Source organism: Elaeis guineensis, chromosome 1 (genome assembly GCF_000442705.2).
Source record: "Elaeis guineensis isolate ETL-2024a chromosome 1, EG11, whole genome shotgun sequence".
Lineage (NCBI taxonomy): Eukaryota > Viridiplantae > Streptophyta > Magnoliopsida > Arecales > Arecaceae > Elaeis > Elaeis guineensis.
Window position 1 is genome coordinate 113,019,526 of NC_025993.2, and position 19,827 is coordinate 113,039,352.

The 19,827-nt window shown below is 38.9% G+C and overlaps 1 protein-coding gene across 2 annotated transcripts in view; it reads left to right on the forward strand.

Annotated features, from left to right (window-relative positions):
* The window catches only part of LOC105037110 (2-alkenal reductase (NADP(+)-dependent)), a 44,785-nt gene that overhangs the window by 20,481 nt on the left and 4,477 nt on the right, over positions 1–19,827 (forward strand). Inside the window, exons 2-5 of one of the 2 annotated variants that reach the window (XM_073260152.1) lie at positions 10,747–10,924; positions 11,771–11,937; positions 12,606–12,688; positions 15,180–15,371. In XM_073260152.1, coding sequence (XP_073116253.1) covers positions 10,747–10,924; positions 11,771–11,937; positions 12,606–12,688; positions 15,180–15,371 — 620 coding nt within the window. The remainder of the gene's footprint in view (positions 1–10,746; positions 10,925–11,770; positions 11,938–12,605; positions 12,689–15,179; positions 15,372–19,827) is intronic. The other variant, XM_073260153.1, reaches the window with a different exon arrangement.

Here is a 19,827-nt window from a genome sequence, read left to right on the forward strand (position 1 = left end):
TCTGCAATGAAAAAAGATCGCATAGCTTAGAAACAGAATACGAGAAAGAGGAAGCAGCGAATGACTTGAGAAAGAAAAAATACCGGCAGGATTGGAGGGCTCAGCCGACATTGAATAAAAGTTGCTCCTTTAGAAGGTCGGGGAGGAGAGGAGCTGGATAAGTTTTAAGTTTATTGGAGGCTTCAAGGTCATCCTTTCCCAGGCTAGAAGCCCGCGGACGGAGTCCCTCAGGGAGCCCCAGGGGGCAACCCCAGCATCAGGGTCGGGCATCGGACGTAGAAGTACCTCTCCTTCCAGTTGTGGATAGAAGAGGGGGCACCTTTCAGCAACCCCTTTCTACTGAACTGGAGGGAGAAGTACCATCAGTCTTTTGCCGAAGGGTGACGCTTAAAGGTATAAAAGTTTCTAAACAAGAAAAGAGTTGGCCGGACTTCAACTAAACGACAGAGGAAAAGAAATCCTATCAGAAATCTAAAGAAGTTCGGTACTACAGAAACTAGAGAAATGTTTAAAAAGCGAAAAAGAGCAACAACAAAAGGTGGGAGTGGAAGTCGAAGCCCGACGCGGAAGGCTTCCTGGTATAAACAAAAGCGGCAGGGGGAGGGGCGCTAGCCCGGTCAGTTGGTCCGGGAAGCTCAAGCTCATACTCCGGAGGAACTCCGTACTGAATCCTAATCAGCGAGAGTTCGTTCGAGGTCAAAGAGCTGGGAATGATGTCTGGTACAAAGATCGAACGAGATCCGACCCTAAGTACGGGTTCATCTACAGTACTAGGATTTTGGGAGGCTGAAGCTGACGAACTTCTAGAACTGATAGAGGAGGAAGTGTTGGAGGACATTTTGAATCAAATGAAAACTCAAAAAATTTCGAAAAAAGTGAAAAAAATAGGAAACAAGGTGCTCGTGGAGAAACCGAACAGGTGGAATGCAGAGGAGGAAAAATAGAAGAACAGCAAGAAAAAGAAGGGTTCCGAAACTAACCTAGTATGGTCCGAGAGGTGCAGGAGGGTAGCGAAGGCGATGGAGGTCGACCTGAAGGGCGCCTAAGACCGAGAGGGACGCTGGAGGAGGACGAAGCTCTCGGGGAAGAAGCGGGGACCGAAGAAAAATCTCAAGCAAGGTGAAACCCCTGAAGGAGGGGGACGGATTTAAATAGACCTCAGGATCTGACGCAATAATAATTGCAGATCTCCTTTGGCCGACCTACAACCATCGTGTGTCCCACTCATCGTGGCAGACGGCTGACGACTGACAGAATCATTATTACGCCGTACCTGGGGCAACGCTCCAGCAAAAGTTTCGAAAAAATCTTTTCGAGTCGCCTCGATTTGAAAAGACTCCAGCACCAACGCACCAAACACCAAAATATCTAAAACAATCGAGTACGAAAATCAAGAGGGGCAACTTCAGCTGTGAAAATTTCTCTGTACTTCCTTCATTCGAAATCCAAACTCGAAAGTAGGGGGACTGGTGTTGGGTATAAAATAACCCCAGCCGAAGTTCATAAGAGGCCAACCCTCCCAGGACTCTTCCGGCTTCCGACCTTGTGCGGCGTCTTTCTGAACTCCCCTGACCGTCCGAGCTTCCACAGTACCATCCGGACTCCTCCAGCAGTCGACCTTCCACAGTGTCCTCCAGATTCCTCCAACGGATGAACTCCTATCGTGCCATCCGGACTTCTCCAATAATGAGCTCCTTCAGTCGTCTATCGGACTGCTCCAAATGCTCTCTGGGCTTCACTATCAGTCGATTTTCTACAATGATCGACTACTCTCCGAATCTCTTCCAGACTTCCTCCTGTCACGATCGACTTTACTCCGAGCTTCTTCTGGACTTCGTCAATGTCCGAGCTTCTCCAGCAGTAGGACTTCTACAGTAACCAGACTCCATCCAAGTTTCTACGGTGGTCGACCACCTTCCGAATTTTATCCGAGCTCCTACAAGAATCGGACTCCATCCGAACTTCTGCAGCAGATAGGTTCCAGACAAACTTCTACAATGGACGGGCTCCAACAGCCGGATTTCTACTCCGAACTTTTATTGCAAGCAGACTTCATCCGAGCTTCTACAATAAGCGGTCTCCATCCGGGCTTCCACGGCAACTGGTCTCCATCCGAGCTTCTACAATAAGCGGTCTCCATCCGGGCTTCCATGGCAACCGGTCTCCATCCGAGCTTCTACAGTAAGCGGTCTCCTTTCGGACTCTTATAAGAACCGAACTCCGTCCGAACTTCTACAGCGGATGGATTCCAGATGAACTTCTACAACGGACGAGCTCCAGCAGCCGGATTTCTACAGTGACCGACTGTCTCCGGTGTCTTCCATACCTCTCCAATCATCAACCTTCAACAGCGCCAATCGAACTTCAACAGTGCCAACCAGACCCCTCCAACGGACAAATTTCCTTCGGACCCCTCCAGCGGTCAACCTTCCACAGTGTCCTCTAGACTCCTCCAGCGGACGAACTTCCACAATGCCTTTCGGACTCTTCTATCGGTCAACCTTCTATAGCGCCTTCCGAATTCACTATCGATCGATCTTCTGTCGGATTTCTCATGCAACCGGACCTCTCCAGCGGACAGTCTTCAGACAAGCTTCTACGTCGGACAAATTCCAAACGGACTTCTCTAGCAATCGAACTCCAGCCGGATTTTCCAACAGAAAGTTTCCGTCCGGACTTCTACAGCAGATGACTTCCGTCTGCAGCATCAACGCCTAAGGCACCCAACAACAGTTAACCCGTCAGCAGCCTCGGAAACATCCGAGCTTCTCTTAGATTACTGAGATAGAGAGCTACTCCGCTCCACCAGACGTCCCAATCGAGCTTCAGCCGTCCGGCCCGAACTTCCCGGCAAATCACGATAACGAACACCACTCCACTCTTTGTAACAAACTCCACGTGGCCCCACCACTCTCTGGCAAGTCGCGACAATAGACACCACTACTCTCCGTAACAAACTCCACGTGGCTCCAAACGGCCCACTACCGGCAGTTGCGGACATCGCTGTCAATCGGTTACGCTCTCCCATCTATAAAAGAGACCCCCCAGATACGTTTCCTCTAAGCTCTAAGCACTATCTCTAAACTCTGCTAAAATTTCATTCGAGTGCTCCATTTCTGTTGAAGCAGAGTACTGACTTGAGCATCGGAGGGTCTTGTCGGAGCACCCCCAACTCCGGTTTAGACTTTCCTTGTAGGTCCCGACGGTGGCCGTGATCCCCTCGACTCCAGCTTCTCCGACATCGACGGAATTCTACACCAACACCACTGGTAATGGGAGCATAATTGAACTTAAGAAGTTCAAGATTTATAAACTATCCCACATCTACTTGTGGAGAGTCACAAGTTATTCCTCGACCAGATGTGCCTATTGATGAGGCACAATCTCGACACACATCTCCTCTCTGAAGGTCAATCAAAGTGTGTAATGTACCACTCGAAAATGAATTTTGTCATTGAGAATGACAATAAGCCACACATCATTGAGAATGATGATCTCGTGACCTATTCGAAAATTATCATGAGTAGAGACTCTGACAGATGGCTTGAAGCCATGAAATTCGAGATGGACTCTCTATATATTAATCAAATATAGATTTTGGTTGATGCACCTGTGGGTATGACCTAATAGATTGCTAATAGAAATGTCCACCTGAATTTTGCTTGCTATTGCTGTATATAAGCTAGAGAGATTTATCTCAAGTGGGAGGGCAAATCTAATAAGCAAGCATCGAGGAGTTGGTGCATTCTTTTGATGAGACAGTCAAATTATTTGACTTTATCAAATATATGGATGAATCATGTGTGTATAAGAAGACAAGTGAGAGTCTCATTGACTTCTTGGTTCGATATGTGAATGACATACTATTCATTGGAAATGGTATCCCGATATTTTCGATCAATTAAAAGCTAGCTATGACAGATGTTTTTCTTGTAAGACTTGGGTGAAGCATCCATTATACTTAGTATAAAGATCTATAGAGATAGATCTAAGTGGGTGCTAGGCTTGTCCTAATCTAGGTACATTAATTTCGTATTGAAGGGGTTCAACAATGGATGGGTGTAAAAGAATTTACTTACCCATATATTCAATATACTAAGCCCAATGCATTAGTTTTCAAGCAGATCTAGGAAAGAATCATTGAAAAAATTGTGAAAAGTATTCTCAAGTACTTGAGAAGTACCAGAGGAGCAGTGAATTGAAAAAGTTTCAAACAGTAAACTGTAGTTGGCTCAGTATATTGCTGTAAGTGAAGATTGCTAAGAAAAGTCGCCTGATGAAAGGGTTCATCAATGAGTTGGGTGTGGTCTCACTAGAAATCTACGCACATCCTAAGGCACTTTCATCTCATTTATGATGTGATCATAGGGTGAGATGATACAAAAAGCTACATAATGGATCTGTTCACTAAGCCTTGTCACAACAGCAGTGAAGTCACTATCTTGATTGCATGGGCATCAAATACAGGGACGTTTGACTTTAATGCAAGTGGAAGATTGAAAGAATAGTACCCTATAAGCCAATCGCATGGATGATGTGATGGGACTATTCTGAGTTATCTTTCTACTCATTTGCATAGCATTGATTATTTTATACATTTATGAGATATTATGTTTCATCGTTTGCTGTATCATGTTCATGATTATGATGAACACCATAGATTAGAGTAATGATTTTAGGGCCATAATGAGATTATACCAGTGAGATCTAAAATCTTGATAGTCCCAATTTAAAATATTTTCAATCGTAGGATCATCGAATCGAAAATCGATGATACTGATAAGACTGGTACATCCTATGTATGCTCGATAGAAAGGATGATTGATCTCACAATTACTTATGTGGTGATACTAATACAAAGATGTAGGTGCTCATTGGAGAATGAGTTCACTAAACTAATCTGTAAAGAATATCTGATGGAGTCTTACAGCATATCAATAGATGGTTCTCCAGTGGGAGTGGTACAAGTGATCTTTTAATTTGAGATCACCATGGTACCTTGTGTATGTGGATCCATGCTTTGATTCATACTCTAGCATGATTCTTTGAGACATGTATAGGATGTTCCGGGTGTGGTGAAGTATGCATGAAGGTTATGAGTGGTCAACAAGGAATCGATCACTCCTTATAAGAGAAGAGGACATCCTATGTGGTCTCATTGGGTGATGACTCAGAGAATCTGGCCAGAGTAGGGATGAACAGTAGAAAAGAGTTTCTACTGGTTCATCTACCGAGTCATCATCATCAGATCGGGATACATATGGATAGGTATTTGGGCTTAATAAGTTTTTATGTCCATGATCTGTCTGGGATGTTGTATAATCGAAGGATTAAATTATACGGTAACTCACCACAGAAGAGTAACTTTGATATTTCATAAAATTTTATATCTTCTGAGTAGTCATAACACGTTGCTAGACATCAATCTTGACTTATAAGTCCCAGTGAATTAAAGGAGCTTAATTCAATAAATTAATTAAAAGAGTTCTAATTAATTGATGGATTTGGGTTCAATGTGTCTTGGACCTAATTGAATTAGGTGCACATAAACTTGACCTACTACTGGCTAGATGTGGACTTCAATAGGTCACACACAAAAGAAAATGGGTCTTGGACTTTCGATTTGGTCTTGTTGAACCTAATTGAATTGGATTTGGTTGAAATCCTAAATGGGTTTGAGTCAAGCATGCTAGCACATGTCTAAACCCTAATCCCTAATCTTATTGGATTCATAATTGGCTATGGGCTTTGATTAGTCAAAGACCAAATCTATTGGACTTAAATTGGGTTTTGAATGGTTCAAATCCTATTTTAATTTGAGTCCAAGGCTCCTTGCTTTGTGGGCATCCAAGATTTTGATGCATGAAGAAATCTCACGCCACATATCCACACGTCCCTCTTTTATTATTAGCGCTCTTGGGAAGAATCTTTCTTTATGATGGAAGTTTCTTGTGCCCATATTTTTTCTTATGTGAAAGTGTTTCACATTAAGGACTCCTTTCTATTCCACGCCTTATTATTATTTTTGCATGAAAAACAATGCACCAAAAGGTTTGGCGCGGCGCTTCAGAGGAGTCCTTCTGAGAGAAGGGACTCCCTCACCCCTCCCATCTTTTCTCCATGCATTTTGGTGTGGCTTCCTATGAGTCACGACTCTTGGGAATTTGCGTGAAATAGTTTCACGAGGAGATCAGTTTTGTGCCATGAGATGGCACCTCTTCTTTTCCTATTTAAGATGAAGAGACCATGTTTTTTTGGTGCTCTTATCTCTTAGGATTTGATATGCCTTAGAAGGAATCTTTTTTGGAAAAAGATTTCTCACGCCTCATGCAAGATTTGTGGCGTCCAAGTGTTGGTCGCCAGATAAAATCTCCACGTAAAAGATAGGAGATTTTGTGCGTCCCTTATTACACGTGAAGTGGGTCTACACGTATCTGATGTTTGTGCCCAAAGGGAGGAGTCCTTCTGAGAGAAAGACTCCTCCATATCTCATGCATAATTTGGTTGTGTGATGCTAGTTGTCATGCCCAAGAGTTGGGCGGATGATGGGTGTTTGACACCTAACCCTAGCTTAAGTCAAGATTTGGATCATGATTTTGTGCTGAAAAGGGTCAATTAGTTTGGGCTTATATGTGGTGTATCAGTTGTCCAAATGTTGGACAGAATGAGGGCTGATTTCTTGAGGCTTATGAGTGGGTTTCTAATGGTCCAATTATTGGACAACGAATAGTCCAAATGTTGGACAAGAAGAGGGCTAAGTGCCATGAGGGTTGTCATGTCCAAGAGAGGGAAGAAAGGAGTGAGAAAATCACCAAAAGTTGGTGATGAGAGAACAGGAGCAGCTGCTGATTTTCTTAAGAAGAAATTCGGTGAATCTAGATTGGGAGAGTCCTAGATCGAGATTCTTGTGGATCATCATTGGAGGACACACGCTTGGGTGCCTCGAAAATACCAATTACCGGATAGGTCGGATCTTCCTGTTTGGTATAACATTTCCAATCTATCTTTTATATATATACTATGTGATTCATGTTCTTGTTTGATTGAATGTATCAAGGTAATATTGGATTGGGGTTCGGATCACATGTTTTCAATTGTTGTTACATGTTAAAAAAATTTTAAAATTCTATTCCGCTGCGCATCCGAATCCCAACAGTTCTATCTCATAATCTCTTTATTTGGTAAAAAATAGGAATGAAGTCAAAAAATTTCAAAAAAATACTTATAATCTTAAATAATTGGAGAGAAATAAGAAACAATACCTTGATTGTGTGGAAATAAGAGCTGAGGCAAATTGGGATCCTTTTTGTGTAGAAACAATATCTTGATTGTATGGGAAAGGAAGGAGCTGAGGGCGATTGGAATTCCTTTTGTATGTTAGTGTTTCTAAGAGTTATTTTGTGCATTATATTTTATAGAATATAAATATAATTATGGAATTGTTTCATTGGTATTTTGGTCAGAAAATAAAATTTCATAAAGTTAGAACAACTTCTCAATGTGAGTTAGAAAGTATTTTTGGAAGAAGCTCCAAAATGGAGCTTCTCTCAAATAGATACTTTCAGCTTTTTGGTAAAACCAAAATAGCTTCTATACTTTCTTATCAAACACCATTATAACTATTCAAAGCAAGGTTCATCGAACCGTCCCAAACTGGACAGTCAAGGCATTCTGAGCCATACCAACCGCAAATCAGGATGGTTCGGCCTTCCGAATCGGAATATTAGATGAGGAAGAGGGAAAGAGAGAGAAAGAGGGAAGAGAGAGAGGAGGGGAGAAAAAGAGGGGACAAAGCTGTCGGAGGGCCGATGGTGGCCCGCCAAGATCGTCGAAGGGCCACATAGGCCTCTATGGCTCTATGTCGCTCGATAGAGCGTTTAATCGAGAAACATAGAGAAAAAGGGGGAGCGATAGTATCGAAGGGAGGCACAGTCGATGGAAAGGCCGTCAGGGGACGTCGATTGGCTGTTGTGGCCATTGATCGATGGAAAAAATATGAGCGGAGCTGCGACTGTAGAATAGGGCGACTATTCCTATTCATCGTATTTTTTTTTAAATGATGATGAATAATGAAGCTGGCAATAAGTATGTCCGGCTTCACTTAATTGAAGCCGGCAAACTTATTGTTGGCTACACTATGGTCGGAATTTTTTACAAAAATCCATGAAAGAGGGACGATCGTCTCTGTTTCACATCCGTGGAGATGCGGGCCGCAATTTCATCGTTTGACGGCCATAGCGGCCAGTCGAAGGCCCTCCAATGACCTCTTTGCTGGCTTCTGCTCCCTCTTTTTCTTTCCCCCTCTCTCTATCTCTCTCTCTCTCGATCGTGATTTGATAGAGAAAGCAGAGGCCTTGGTGGCCCTCCAAACGTGCCCATGGCCCGCTTATGGCCACCGCCAATGTCTCCTTCGACCATCCTCTTCCTCCCTCCTCTTTTCCTTCCCCTCTCTCTCTCCCTCCTCTCCGATTCCTTTATTTGCTTCTGTGTTGGTTTGATTTGGTCCAGTCTGATACGAATCTATACTAACTCATACCATCGGCCAACTGACACGGATGCTGATACCGATTCCGCAGACTTTCATTTAAAGTATTTTTGGAGGGTGGCCTCCCAAAAGCTTAGCCGAATAGGGCCTTAGTCTACCACATATGCTATAAGTAAAGCCAATGAAAAGATGCCACATCAGCATTTTAAACTAAAAATTTCTACAATCTCCTTAACACGTCGCTGCTTAACTACCTCAATATACTTGAGGTGGTGCAGAATTTTTCAATTCAAAATATTGATATGGCATCTTTCCATGGGCTCTGTCTCCACACGTGGTAGACTAAGTCTCCCCAAGAATCTATGCTTGCCGCCCCTGCGCCCCCCCCTCCTCCCCAAAAAAAGCTTAGCCAAATGGGGCCTTAGTCTACCATATGCTGTAAATAAAGTCAATGAAAAGATACCACATCAGTATTTTAAACTAAAAAATTCTGCAACCTCCTTAACACACCGTTGCTTAACCACCTCAATGTACTTAAGGTGGTGTAGAATTTTTCAATTCAAAATGTTGATGTGGCATCTTTCTATTGGCTTTGTCTTCACACATGGTAGACTAAGTCTACCCAAGAATCCCTACAACTTTTGAGAACAAGCACAATGAAAGATGCCATTTGAACAAGAAATGGCAGAAGTGCACCGGATAGAGAAGTTTATAGAAAAAGATTCTTAATTTTAGGAATGATCACGAAACTACCAAGAATTTGATGGTTCTTTTTAGTACTTTCTTTGCTCTTGTGGATTTGTTTGCTATGTGTCTTCTTGGATGAAGGGGTGTGTGTGTGTGTTTTCCCTTCTCTAATTTAAGGAAATCAAGACAAACTGATTCCTAGATGGGTTTCATTGAGAAATGCTATGTTGCAGCCCAATGGTTGATCCATCCAAAAATCGGACTGCTTTGATCCAGATCCACCAATACTTGCGTTGGTATAAAGTTTCTGAATGAGGGCTTGCCACTCTGGAAAACGTGCATGTGGTACTATGTTTTAATTCTGTCATTCTATTGATTAAATGTCCGTTTTTGGCATAAGAAACAAAAAAATTCAAGGTGGTTTAATAGGCGCTCAGTGAATATGGTCTTGTTTGATCATAAACTTGAAAAAGATATGTTGTTTTGTATCCAAAAGTGGGTTTCTTTCAGAGTTGCCATGTTGCACATTTGAAGGCAAAGCATGAAGTGATCAGTTCAAAAATACTGGAAGAGGGAATGAGGGTGAGGGACAATAGGTTCAATGGAAAACTATGGTGGACTGGCTAGGAAATTCATAGGTATATATATTTAATAACAGTTTGTCTTCCATATGTTATCTCCAATGTTACCAAGAATGTTACCCAAATTTGCCTTTTAGATCTAGATTTTGTATCACAAATTCAACTGTTGCATGGTGATGGTTTGTGCCAGACAGTACATACTAGGTTTGGTAGATACAAGCACAATATAAGGGCTAGGTACCATATATCATGAGTGTTTTTTTGTACTGATACGTGATGGTCAACATGGACCATCTTGAGCTGATACAAACCGACATGAGTTCATTTTTCCTATCTTGAACTTGGCATATGAATGGGAACATAATTGGTAAAATATGGCATGGCATGTCTTGGTGTAGTGTCACACATGACCAGCATGATTGCAGCACACATGAATCTTTGATTTCCTGGTATTTAAGCTTTTACCATGCAAAAATTTGGCTTATATTATATTACTAGTTTTATAGTAATACAACTTAGTAATTTGGGGTCAGATGATAAGGATAAAATAGCAAGTGAAGAAGGGGAAAAACATGTCAGTAGTATATTTATGTGGAAGGAGATATAAAGTTTTAAAATCAGTGGCTAGAATTTCATATTTTTCATTGTAGACATAATATCCTACATTATGCTTTAAAGAGTCATATTTCTCTGTGATTTATGTTTGCTGCATCATTAAAGCTTAAGCTGTAGCTAGTATTTTGGAACTTGATAAAGTAAAAGGCCATCCAGTTCCCCGATCAAGTTAAAGCTGTTTCGGGCAATATGACCATCAAGGAACTTCTACTTTCTTCGGGCTTACTTGATAAAGTAAAAGGCCATCCAGTTCCTCGATCAAGTTAAAGCTGTTTCAGGCAATATTACTATCATGGAACTTGTACTTTATCTGGGCTTACATTTTGAGGTTCCCTCTTTGTCCTCCATGTTTTTTTTTTAATATATATATATATACAGGTTGTAACTGGTGATGGTGTGGGTGAAGTAGTGGATTCCAGCAATCCAGATTTCAAGGTAGGTGACCTTGTGCGGGGCATTACTGGATGGGAAGAGTATAGTCTCATCACAGCACCAAAGATGCTTTCCAAGATCAGATACACTGATGTACCCCTTTCCTATTATACTGGCGTTCTTGGTAAGTTGTTTGTCTAGTAAAGATACATATCTGGAATTTGCGATCCGAATATGTTGAGTACATTACCATGAAACAATAGTCATTCTTTGATATGGTTATATGTTACTTAGGTACTTCTGATGTGATGGTTGTATTATATGATTGTTTAACATCTTGCAACAATGATAAATGATACTGAAAATCATTAACATCTAACATGGTGTGGAACATTCTGTGTTAGTATTACTGCTGCTGGAAATGTTTCAGGGAGAAATAAGGCCATAAGTAAAATATATCATCTGGATCAAGGATTTCCTGTTCGCAAAATTGCAGACCTAAAGCATGAATAAAAATTTCTGTTTATTTATTCGACCCTCAGGTAGCAGAAGATTTTTCTAATAACAAGTCCCTTTAAGTGGCAACTTGAGAATGACTCAAGTAACAGTCCTGGTGGTATGCAGGGTGTGTTGCAACCTTGGCTGTCTTAGACTGGATGAGCAAAGGCACATATATGTACTTAATGTAGTATCCTACTCAAAAAAGAACTACCCAACATCTGGTGTTATGTGAGGCTGCCAATCACAGATTCCAGAAGCCGTGTTTGGAAAACAAAAGAGTCAAACAAGAGAAAAGTTCAATGTAAATTGGATCAATTTATTTTGTGATTAAGGTGGTCTCAATTATCAGCTTTGTGCATCAAGCCAGGAGAGTCCAGACAAGTGTACTGAGCCCGACCTAGATCGAGTAATTACTATGGTGAAGAAAAAGAATGTCACTGAACTTTTGTAGATTAGTTCTGTTCCTTAGTTTCCATGCTTTTCGTACAATTTGTCATATGGCTTCTGACATTATTGTTTTAATCTTCAGGCATGCCAGGGCTCACAGCTTATGCAGGATTTCATGAGATCTGCTCACCTAAAAATGGGGAATATGTCTTTGTCTCAGCTGCATCAGGTGCTGTTGGACAGCTAGTTGGGCAGTTCGCCAAATTAATGGGCTGTTACGTGGTTGGAAGTGCTGGCTCTGATGAAAAGGTTTGTATGACTCTGACTGGGTTTGTTCATTTCTCAAAATTTGAATAGGAGGAATTGGTGAAACATATAAAATATAAAAAAATTGATCAGGCATGAGGTTAGAACCTCCAAATGATTCATTTAAAATGGGCTAGGAATTTTTAACAGAGTGGACCTATTTGTTGTTAACTTGAGGTTGCATGTGTTGGATTCAGGTTAGCCAAATTGTTTTGCAGAATGAGCACTTCACATCAAATTTCCCTAGATCCCTTTTCAGCTGCAATTTATTATGCAAGCAACCTCAGGGGCTTAGATATTGGAAAAATGTTATAATCTTATAGGTCTCAAATCCCAATTAGAAGAATTCACCATCCATAACCTGAAAGGTTTCACAGTGGATGTGTCCTTTTTGTATTTACTTATGACTTACATGAGATCGAAGAGGTATAATGGATATGATTGTGGGTGAGAAGAAAATTGTACACATTCAGCTTTAGCGAAACGAAGCAATAATCCTGAGAGATCTTGTGTTCTTATGTGCATATTATTCATGCCTCTTATGTTTAAGCATTACTCAATTTCTTCTTTGGCACTGCATTCTGAGAGAGATTTTTGTGTTCTCATTGCATTTTATTCATGCCTGTTCTGTTTAAGATTGCTCAACTTCCTTTCTGGCTCTGTCTACTCAGGTCAACTTATTGAAGAACAAGTTTGGTTTTGATGAGGCTTTTAATTATAAGGAGGAGCCTGACTTGAATGCAGCTTTAAAGAGGTCGGTTGCCCTTTTTTTTTTTTTTTCCTGATTGACATTTTTTATCTCAAGAGAACTGCTGGTTTATGAAACTAATGATCTGCAGCCAGCCTTAAACTCTTCATCATAAATTGAATTACATGACACAGACGACTATGTGGCTGGGTCTTGCCCATGTATGTTATGCAACTTAGCTTCAATTCCGACTGTCCTGATTTCTGAAAATCTCTGCAATGGAATTTTTGACAATCCATGGTTGGCAGGTGCTCTTTTGCAGGATGTTTGAATAATACATGCTCTGTTTGAGTGGTTAGCATGGTCTAGTTAGTGTAGTTTGGAGGATATAGAGTTGGAGTTTGGAGAACATAGAGTTGCCTTAAAAATATTTGGACTGTTATAAACCCAGGTTGTGGAGATTTTTCTATATCTTAGACAAAAGGGTATCTGTTGTCATAATACATAAATAGTGGTATGCTGGTATTAGATAGATAGCTCTGTCTGTTGGGAATTATGTCCTAAAGCCAATCGTTTGACGATTGTGCTAATTATAAATGTATATGAATTGATAAATAATAAAAATTATTTTTCATCACAAGGATACATCTTCTAACGAACTCCTATATTGTGATGAAGTCCTTAGGACTACTTTGATCGATAAAGGAGAATTTATCGCGTAGTCCTTAAATTAGTTCGCGACCAAACGATACGCTATTACTAGGACGATAGCGATATTAAGTGTAGGTCATTGTATGCCATATGCGTTGGTTGTCTTCGTAATCAAATGGTATGGAGATATTAGTATGGCATGCAGGTGAGATGTAGGAGTACATCGTCACTGAACGTGACTAATTATGGAGCACTGCTGTCAAGGATAGCTCGCGAAGGGTATGGGTATAAGTGTCCCACCGACTTGAAATCACCTCGGTGACTTGCAAGCAATTCACTGTACTTTGATGTCGGACTAACTGAGTTTTTAATTCAGTGATGGAAGATTTTTGGGTGCAGTCAAGTATTTGTCAAGTCGGTACGCGAGTCAAGATGAGATTGACCCCTCCGAATTAGTAGGAGATATGCATCAGTGTATTTCAATTTAGCAAAATCTGGGCCCGGGTAAACTATGTGATAGATTTGAAAAAGATTGAAATATAATGTGGATGACTTATCTAGGATTGACAGTTAAATCCTAGATCATCCTCGAGCATTAGAATCAAAAGGATGAATTATACGATAACCATACGCCAATAGATTCTTGAATGTTGCTTCGCCATCATTCGACCTATCCGGACGTCGGGTCATCATTGCTAGATGGTTACATCGATTGGTTCAGAAAGGTGTTCTTGTGTTACCGGCTTAGGTTCGAACCTATGAGGTCACACTCAAAAGAAGTTTCTGACTGATCATGTGGCTGATCAACGATTGAGAATCATTCAAGGACTTAATCGTCAATTTAATTGATGATTAATATTATGCAAAAGTTATAATAAATTAATTCATCAAGTGTTAGTGAATTAATGAAGGATTAATTAGCAATTAGATTACTGATTAGCTCAATTTGATTGAGCGAAGAGGATTAAATAAAATTTAATTGAATTAAATTCAATTAGGTTTGATCTAATTGAGTTATGAGATGATCTAATCGCTAAGGAAGAATTGTTCATGATTTGATCAGGAGTTTGGTTCAATCAATTTCTAATTTGATTAAAATTTGATTAAAAATTTATGAACCTAAAAGTAGTGGATTTCATATATTTTATTTGGGCTAAACCAGATGTGATTTGGCTTGGATTCAAATAAGAAAACTTAGAGTCCTTATTGGAATAGAACTCTTCTCCCTGCACCAACCTAGTTTGCACGTCATATATCTCCACACAAAAAATCATTTTGTGTGAGATTTTTTCACACCAAAGAGTTTTTTTCCTTATCTATCTCACATCAAAATCTAATTTAGTTTTAATAAAAGAAAGGTTCTGAAATTAGATTTCAAAATATACCTTATCAGGAGAATCTGTTCTCATTCAGATCAACCTTTCCATGCCAATAAATTTTTTTCTCCTTATATATGTGACATTTTGAGGAGATTTTTTGTAGAAGATCAGTTAGAGAACTGATTTACCATGGAAAAATATGGGAAGGGGTGTTCCATATTCTTTTGGTGCATTTTGGGACATGGAATTATGAAGGGAGGCAGAATCCTGTAAGAGTTCATCATCATGACTCTTCACCCCACCTCCTTACATGCCTATAAAAAGGGCTTTTGTGGTTTCTTTTTTGTGTGTAAGATATCAGAAGAGAGCTCTTCACGTGGTGGAAGTTTGAGCATAGTTCATGACGTGAAAAATGGAGAGGAGGGTCCTCTCTCTTGGGGTGTACGCAAAAACCTGAATTTCAGATTTTTGGTTCTAAGGATTTGGGAAGAGAGAATAAATTAGAGAAAAATTATTTTCTTCTCCATCTTTCTTCTATCTCTTCATCTCCTCCATAAGTCCATCTTTAACCTCTAAAAGCATTTCAGAGATTTGAAGAAAAGATTTAGATTAGTCAAGAAAAAGGTCTTCGCGCGAGCTACCACTCCCGAGAAGACCGATCAGATCGGGACTTCAAGTGGAATTTCCGTAGAAGCCAGGCATATGTGCGGCTGCAAGCAACCAGCAAGGATCCTCTCCACCATATCTCTCAGCAGTGGAGATCGTCGATCCGTGATCAGGTATGGAGTTCTAAACTCATATTAGAAGTAGATGTGATCTACTGCTCATATGTATGCATGCTAATTTTATCTTCAGATTATTTCAGATTTTATATGCAACATAACATGTCATAGATCTTAGAGTAGATTGATTTGATGATTAGATCATATGCATATTAGATTAATTTGATTAATCTAGTTATCTTCCACTGTAATTTTTTGAAAAAGTTTCGAAATACATGCATGAAATCGCCTATGCATTTCAATAGTGGTATCAGAGCCTAGGTTCGTTATGATATAATTTATGTGCATATTAAATTTAAATTTTAATTTTATTTAGATCTGATATGTGATATTTTGATCTAAATTTAATTAATGGTTGATCGCATAAACTGACAAGGTTGTTCTATTGCAGGTTTACCCCTTCAGTGAAAAAATTATCCTAGTTTGTGCTAATCATTGATAAAATCTGATTTTATATCATGCATGTGATGTTTATGATCTGATTTAGATATGATCTAAGATTGTAATCAGATCTGATGTAATTTAGATTAGATCTAAATTCATGCATATATGATATGTGATTAGATTAGATGATTCGATTAGCAAGTACTTGGATTGGGTTGATCACCAGGTCGTCCGGTCATAGGAGCAAGATGGGTTTAAAGATCCTCTCTTCTCATTCGATGAGGTACTCTTATGATGTGTAGGGGTGCCATGTGATTAGATCCCATGAAGAAGAATGCGAAAGAAAAAACTTATTTTTCTGCAAAATCCTAGATCTTGAAACTCTAGGTTTGTTGTATGTGATACAAAGTTGTATGAAATGTAAGACATCTAATCTATGTGATTAAAATTATTTTAATCATGAGAATAAAATTTTGAATCATAAAAAATTTTAGATATAATCTAAAAGTATTATGATTGATTTTATTTTAGTGTTATGCAAGAATTTTTAGATTTGAAACTCCTTGAAACGTGCTCGCACAATTACTGAGCCAACCCAGTTTTGAACTGAGTCGACCCAGTCTCCTTGTGTAGTCAACTCTATAATGATTGAGTTGATCCAGTTTCAGAATAAAAAATCTTTGCATAAAATTTATTATAAATTATTTACAAAATAAAAGGATGAAATTGTTTCAAACCATAACCTTAACCATGTTGATGCAAAACTTAATTGAGAATTAAGTATAGAATCAATTAGGTCTAGAATTATGATTTAAGATCTAATGACATTCGCATAAAACATGGGGGTATGGGTTAGCTTAGATCAGGTCCTCTTAATTGGATTAGATCTAGGGTTAGAATCAAAAAGTTAATGGACCAACTAGAGAAATTGATTAAATCTAACCAAATATTGAATTAGATTAAAATCAGGATTTCTCTAGAATCAATACAATAGTTGTAGATGGTCAAGTCCATATCTTTGATTAGACCAAATAAACCTGGATTATGGCTCAGTGATTGAATCCAAATCATTAGGTTGGTCAAATCAAAACTAATTAATCAATTGGTGTCTAAGGTAAGTTCGATATTTCGATCGGTGATTTTTAATTGGAAGCGACTTACTTACCATTTCGATGGTGTCTAAGGCAAGTTTAGCAGACCCTCCCATCGATCTCACTTACCTGACCAATTTAGTAGATTATGTCTTGATTAGATCGCTAAGTGATTCGAGTTGACCCATATCATTAAGGTTGATCAGTGTGACTGATCTAGGTGCCAGTTCAACTAGCATAACCCTAATCCAATTCAATGACTTGGTAAGTCAGTGAGAGGATTGTGGTTTATCGGTTGATCTCTTCTCATCTCTTCTTGAAACTAATTATCAAATCCTCTAAATTATTAGGTCCATAAAATGAGCTAGTTATGGGGATAACTAGATTATAGCCTCCCATTAAGCTGAATGATGATGGGTCTATTATTTCTGATTGACATTGCAAGCGTCATCTGTCTGGTGTTCTTTCTGAATGATAGAATTATCATTCATCATATGATGACTCTGTTACACTATCTGATGATGGTTGGATTGACCGAGCTATCCTCAGATTTGATCATTCATTAGTTAGAAACACTGAGTAGGTTCATGTTAATGGTTTGATCTAACCGAAACTTTCAGTGGAGGCCCATCATCTACTGAAATAAAATCTGAGGCAGAATTAATTACTAAAAATTATCTGAAGAAATAATTGGTTGAGAATCTATCCATAGATATATATGGGTTGATCGGGCCATCCTCAGGCCTGTATGCAATCTATGTGGATTCTAGTACCCACTAAGGAATTAAGGTAATTTCTCGAATTGAAGGTAGAGGTTATCAATTCGTATAAAATAGTGGGAGAACCTTTAGATTAAAGTCCAAGTCTTTAGACTTAATCAATTCATAAACATAGAGATGTTGTATTTTTCTTTCAGTTATGGCTAGATGTACGTTGCTCGATTTACTGTTTGACAGTGACCAATTTATAGGATCCAACTTTGATAATTGGTATCGAAAGTTACAAATAGTTCTAGAGCACGAATGGATCCTAAATATAATTATGGATCCAGCACCTGAAGTTCCCACATCCAACACATGTGATACGATCAAAGGCACTTATTAGAAGTGGCCAAATGATCATATCACCGTGTGGTATTATTGGGAGCAGCAAAGAACATGAATTTAGTTATAAATTGATGATGCTCAGTGAGAGAATTTTTCAAATGTTAAAGGAGTTCTTTCGTACCTCTGAAGATGTGTCTTCAGTGGGATAATAAATCTTTAAGAAAAAAAAAAGAAAAGAAGGTGCAAAAGAGTCATGCTTGGGCTAATGAGCCTGAACTGACAAAAGAGTCTAAGATTAACCTAGTCTGGCAGAGTCTCTTGATTCGAACAGACAAAGGAAGAGAAATCAATAAAGGATTGCTGAACAAGGCACTTATATGATAATACTTTGTGATTTCTCTATCTGTGACACTACTACCTGGATATTGGATATTCGAAGTCTATGCAAATTGTTGCAATGATTTCAGATTAGTAGAAAGTTTGAAAACAGCAAGAGATTCCTGAATATTAGAGTTGGAAGTCATATTCCAATTCTAATTTTAGGAATCGTCGAGCTTATTTTCAATTCTAATAATGTTGTTTTAGTGATTGTCACTATTGTCTAATGATTTTGTAACATCATTATGAATGATGTCAGAATCATGTGGACAACTAAGAAATGATATTTGTGAATAGTCATAGCTTGTTAGTGTATTGTACACAATCAAACAAACTTTCTAAAATAGATAATATCATGAAAGTCTATCTTTGGCAATTTAAGCTCGATCATATAAATAAGAATAGGATCAATAAAAGATAATTCTTGAGATCAATGATTGTGAATCATTGTCAACCTGTCAATCCTATCTCCTTAGTAAGATGATCAAGTTACTTTTTGTTGGAAAAGATGAACGAGCTAATGATGTTCTGAATCTGATACATACCGATTTATTAGATCTACGAACATGTTTGCCATAAATTTGGATTATTTGAAATGTTCAAATAAGTCCATAATAAGGTAGAGAAACTAACTTAGAAGAGCATTGAAATTCTTCGATCAAACCGAAGAGGAGAATGCATTTCAAGTAAGTTTTGACATATCTAGAAGAGAATAGGATTCTCTCCTGTTGGAATCGACTTTGTTAGACATAGTTCGATCCATGATGGGATTTACAAGTCTGTCAGTCTCCATTTAAGGTTATGCTCTTAAGACTATTTGTTATGTTCTGAACTGGATTTTGAATTAATCAGTCGCAAAAACTCCATATGAGATATGGACTAGGTATAAGCCGATACTTTCTTACCTTAGGGTTTGAGAGTGTTTGTTTTATGTCAAGCATTTATAGACAAATTAGCTTGGATCTTGGTTCTATATATATTATTTTGTAGGGTAACCCTATAGAATTTAGGGGATATAACTTCTACCATGCTAAAAAATAAGAGTTGTTCGGCATTCTTTTTAGAAAAGAAGTATCTTGGTGAAGGTATTGATACCTTTGATGTAGAATTTATGAAGTTCGACAGATAGAAGAACCGACACAATCTGGTTAACTCATAGAACCAGATTTAATTAGATCAAATCTGGAATCTATTGTAGAGGTACCATTAAGAAGATCCGATAGAGTACCGCATCTGTCGGATAGAATTTTGATTTCTAGTTTCGAGACGTGATCTTGTTGAACTCAATGAGAATAACAAGGATTTGATCACCTACATGGATGCCATGCAAAGATTCGACTTTGATTAATGGCTTGGAGTCATAGGTCCGAAATGAAGTCCATGAAGGTCAACGATGTATGGACACTCATTGATTCACTCGAAGGGTAAAGCTCATAGAGTGTAAATAGATCTCCAATAGGATTAGAGTAGCGCAGACGAGAAAGTGGAGACCTACAAAGCTCATCTAGTTGCCTAAGAATATTGTCAACATTATGGTATTGACCATAATGAGAC